The sequence below is a fragment of the Gekko japonicus genome, unplaced genomic scaffold (genome assembly GCF_001447785.1).
Source record: "Gekko japonicus isolate JY-2015 unplaced genomic scaffold, Gekko_japonicus_V1.1 scaffold796, whole genome shotgun sequence".
In the NCBI taxonomy this organism is placed as follows: Eukaryota; Metazoa; Chordata; class Lepidosauria; order Squamata; family Gekkonidae; genus Gekko; species Gekko japonicus.
This window is the reverse complement of record NW_015165854.1, coordinates 785,455-787,766: the sequence shown is the minus strand read 5'-3', so window position 1 is coordinate 787,766 and position 2,312 is coordinate 785,455. Positions and strand designations below refer to the sequence as shown.

Here is a 2,312-nt window from a genome sequence, read left to right as displayed (position 1 = left end):
AGTGAGATAAAAGTCCTGTGTCCCTATTCAGCTTGGGCAGGCGGGGGTGGTGGTCCGTCGTTCTGAATGTGTGCCTCTGCATCTTGAGTCCCTTCTTTGGAACAATCCTCCCGCCTTCCGACTTGGGATATAAGGGCTCAGGGATCTCCGTTCCAACTTGGGTCTGACGAAGGGGACTTTGTCGCTCAAAGGTTTGCACCCCCGAAAGTAATGAGATCCGAATCCTGTGTCCCTATTCAGCTCTGCAGAGTCCATGGTTCTGAACTTATGAATGAAGTCCAATCTAGGCAGGGCTCCCCTTGCCTCCCCCCGTTTTGGATAAAGAGGTGTCGGAACCCTCCAGAGGGAAATGAAGTTTTCAGTCCACACTAGAACTCCGTACTTAGTTAATATCTCTAAACACATACTCAGAATGTCCTTTACCTCTCTACGGTCTCAATCAATGCCAACAGCAATTTTGGAGGGCTGATTCAATCAAACTCCTTTGGCCCATCGTCTATGTATTTGTGGTACCCAAGAACTTGAAGATTTACCTCACTATATTCTTTTTTGCCCTTTTTATTCTAGTCTGAGGGCTCAATTTCTAGCAGGTATTTTATCTGGTCTTAGTGCTTACCCAGTTGAGGAAAAAATCTCATTTTTGTTATCTGACATTGATGTGTATGTCTCTTATAAAGTTTCATTATTTTCCCTTGCTGCAGGGAACACACGTTCCAAGCTCAGCCCCATGTACCTCACGGGGGGTCTGTTGTAGGGAGGGGAAGGGAAAGGAGATTGTAAGCCTCTCTGAGACTCCTTCAGGTAGTTAAGGGCAGGGTATAAATCCAATCTCCTCCTCCTCCTCCTCCTCCTCCTCCTTCTTCTTCACCTTTCTACGGTTCCAATCAATGCTAACAGCAATTTTGGAGGGCCAATTACATCAAACTCCATTGGCCCATCGTCTATGTATTTGTGGTACCCACAAACTTGAGGATTTACCTTATTATATTCTCTTTTGCCCATTGTATTCTAGTCCGAGGGCTAAATTTTTAGCAGGTATTTTATCTGGTCTTAGTGCTTACCCAGTTGAGGAAAATTTTTGATTTTTGTTAACTGACATTGATGCATATGCCTCTTATAAAGTTTCATTATTTGCTCTTGCTGCAAAGAATATACGTTCCAAGGTGGCGTCGGGAAGGGACATTGTTTAGGCTACCGTATTAAATTAGTCATATTTTGTTACTCATCTTTGGTATTTTCGTATATTCTGAGTCTAACCTATAGCTTGTTCACAATTTGTGTTTTGCAATTTTGTAACAGCCGATGGCTAATTACAATAAACTAAACTGAAACTGAAGCTTTCAATCAGTATACTGAAAACTCCCGAACTTTTATAACATTTTAAAAAGGATTTTGCCGAAGTGGGTCCGGAACTCCATTCCGGCACATCCCCCGAGAAAAAAAGCCCTGAATCTAGGTGCAGATTCTCTCTAACTGTATTTGTATGTGTGTGTGTGTGGGGGGGGATTTCCAACTCTAGCAAACACCTTGCGTGCCTTGTGACACATTACAGCCAGTCCCAAAAGCTTCCTGAAGCTAATAACCGCCACGCTCCAAACGGATAATCATTTTTTGGGCGGCGGGGGGGGCACACACCCTGGTTTTGAAGTGCGTCCCTAAGCTGCCTTCTATGGCCGGCCTTCCGCTCCTGAAGTCATCTGACGATGCGGAAAGCCACCCTCCCACCGGCTGGGGCGATTACATGCATGAGTCGGCACTTTGAGGCTGCGAGAGAGCAGCCCTGTGACGGAAACCCACGTTTGTCTTTGGCAGGATTGCCGCATGCTTTCTCCTCCCCTTCGCCCCCCCCCCCCCGCCCCTTGCAGCTGAAATGCTGAGATAGCGTCTCGAGTGGAGCCGGCCTGGAACAGAGGCCAGAAACGGCCACCTGCTCTTTTTCTTTCTCTCTCCCCTTTTTTTCTGAACGCCCTTCCCCTTGCGAGAAGCACAGTCGTGTTTTCCAAGGTCCGAAGCCCTCCTTCCCAAAGCTGTGCTGTAAGAGGGATGGCAGGCACATGTTCGGCAGCGTTGGATGCGGCGGCAAGGTTACAGTAAATCGCAGGAGGCATGTTCCACCCTCCAGAAGGAGCGCCGGCTTGGAAGCATGCTCTCCGTCCTTGGATGCTGGAATGAGCTAATTCTCTCTCCCCCTCCTTCTGTCTCTTTCTAGAAAGATGTGAACGCTCTGCCCTGCCTCCAGCGTCTGTTCCTCAGCTTTAACAATATATCTTGGTAAGGAGCTGCAGGGGTGGGTGGGTGGATGGGTGGGTGGG

At 47.8% G+C, this 2,312-nt stretch overlaps 1 protein-coding gene across 1 annotated transcript in view; it reads left to right on the top strand.

Moving 5' to 3' along the window:
• LRRC49 (leucine rich repeat containing 49) overlaps window positions 1-2,312 on the top strand; it is a gene marked incomplete at its 5' end in the record, with an annotated part of 48,465 nt that overhangs the window by 3,374 nt on the left and 42,779 nt on the right. The window contains one exon of the mRNA XM_015411126.1: window positions 2,210-2,271. Coding sequence (XP_015266612.1) covers window positions 2,210-2,271 — 62 coding nt within the window. The remainder of the gene's footprint in view (window positions 1-2,209; window positions 2,272-2,312) is intronic.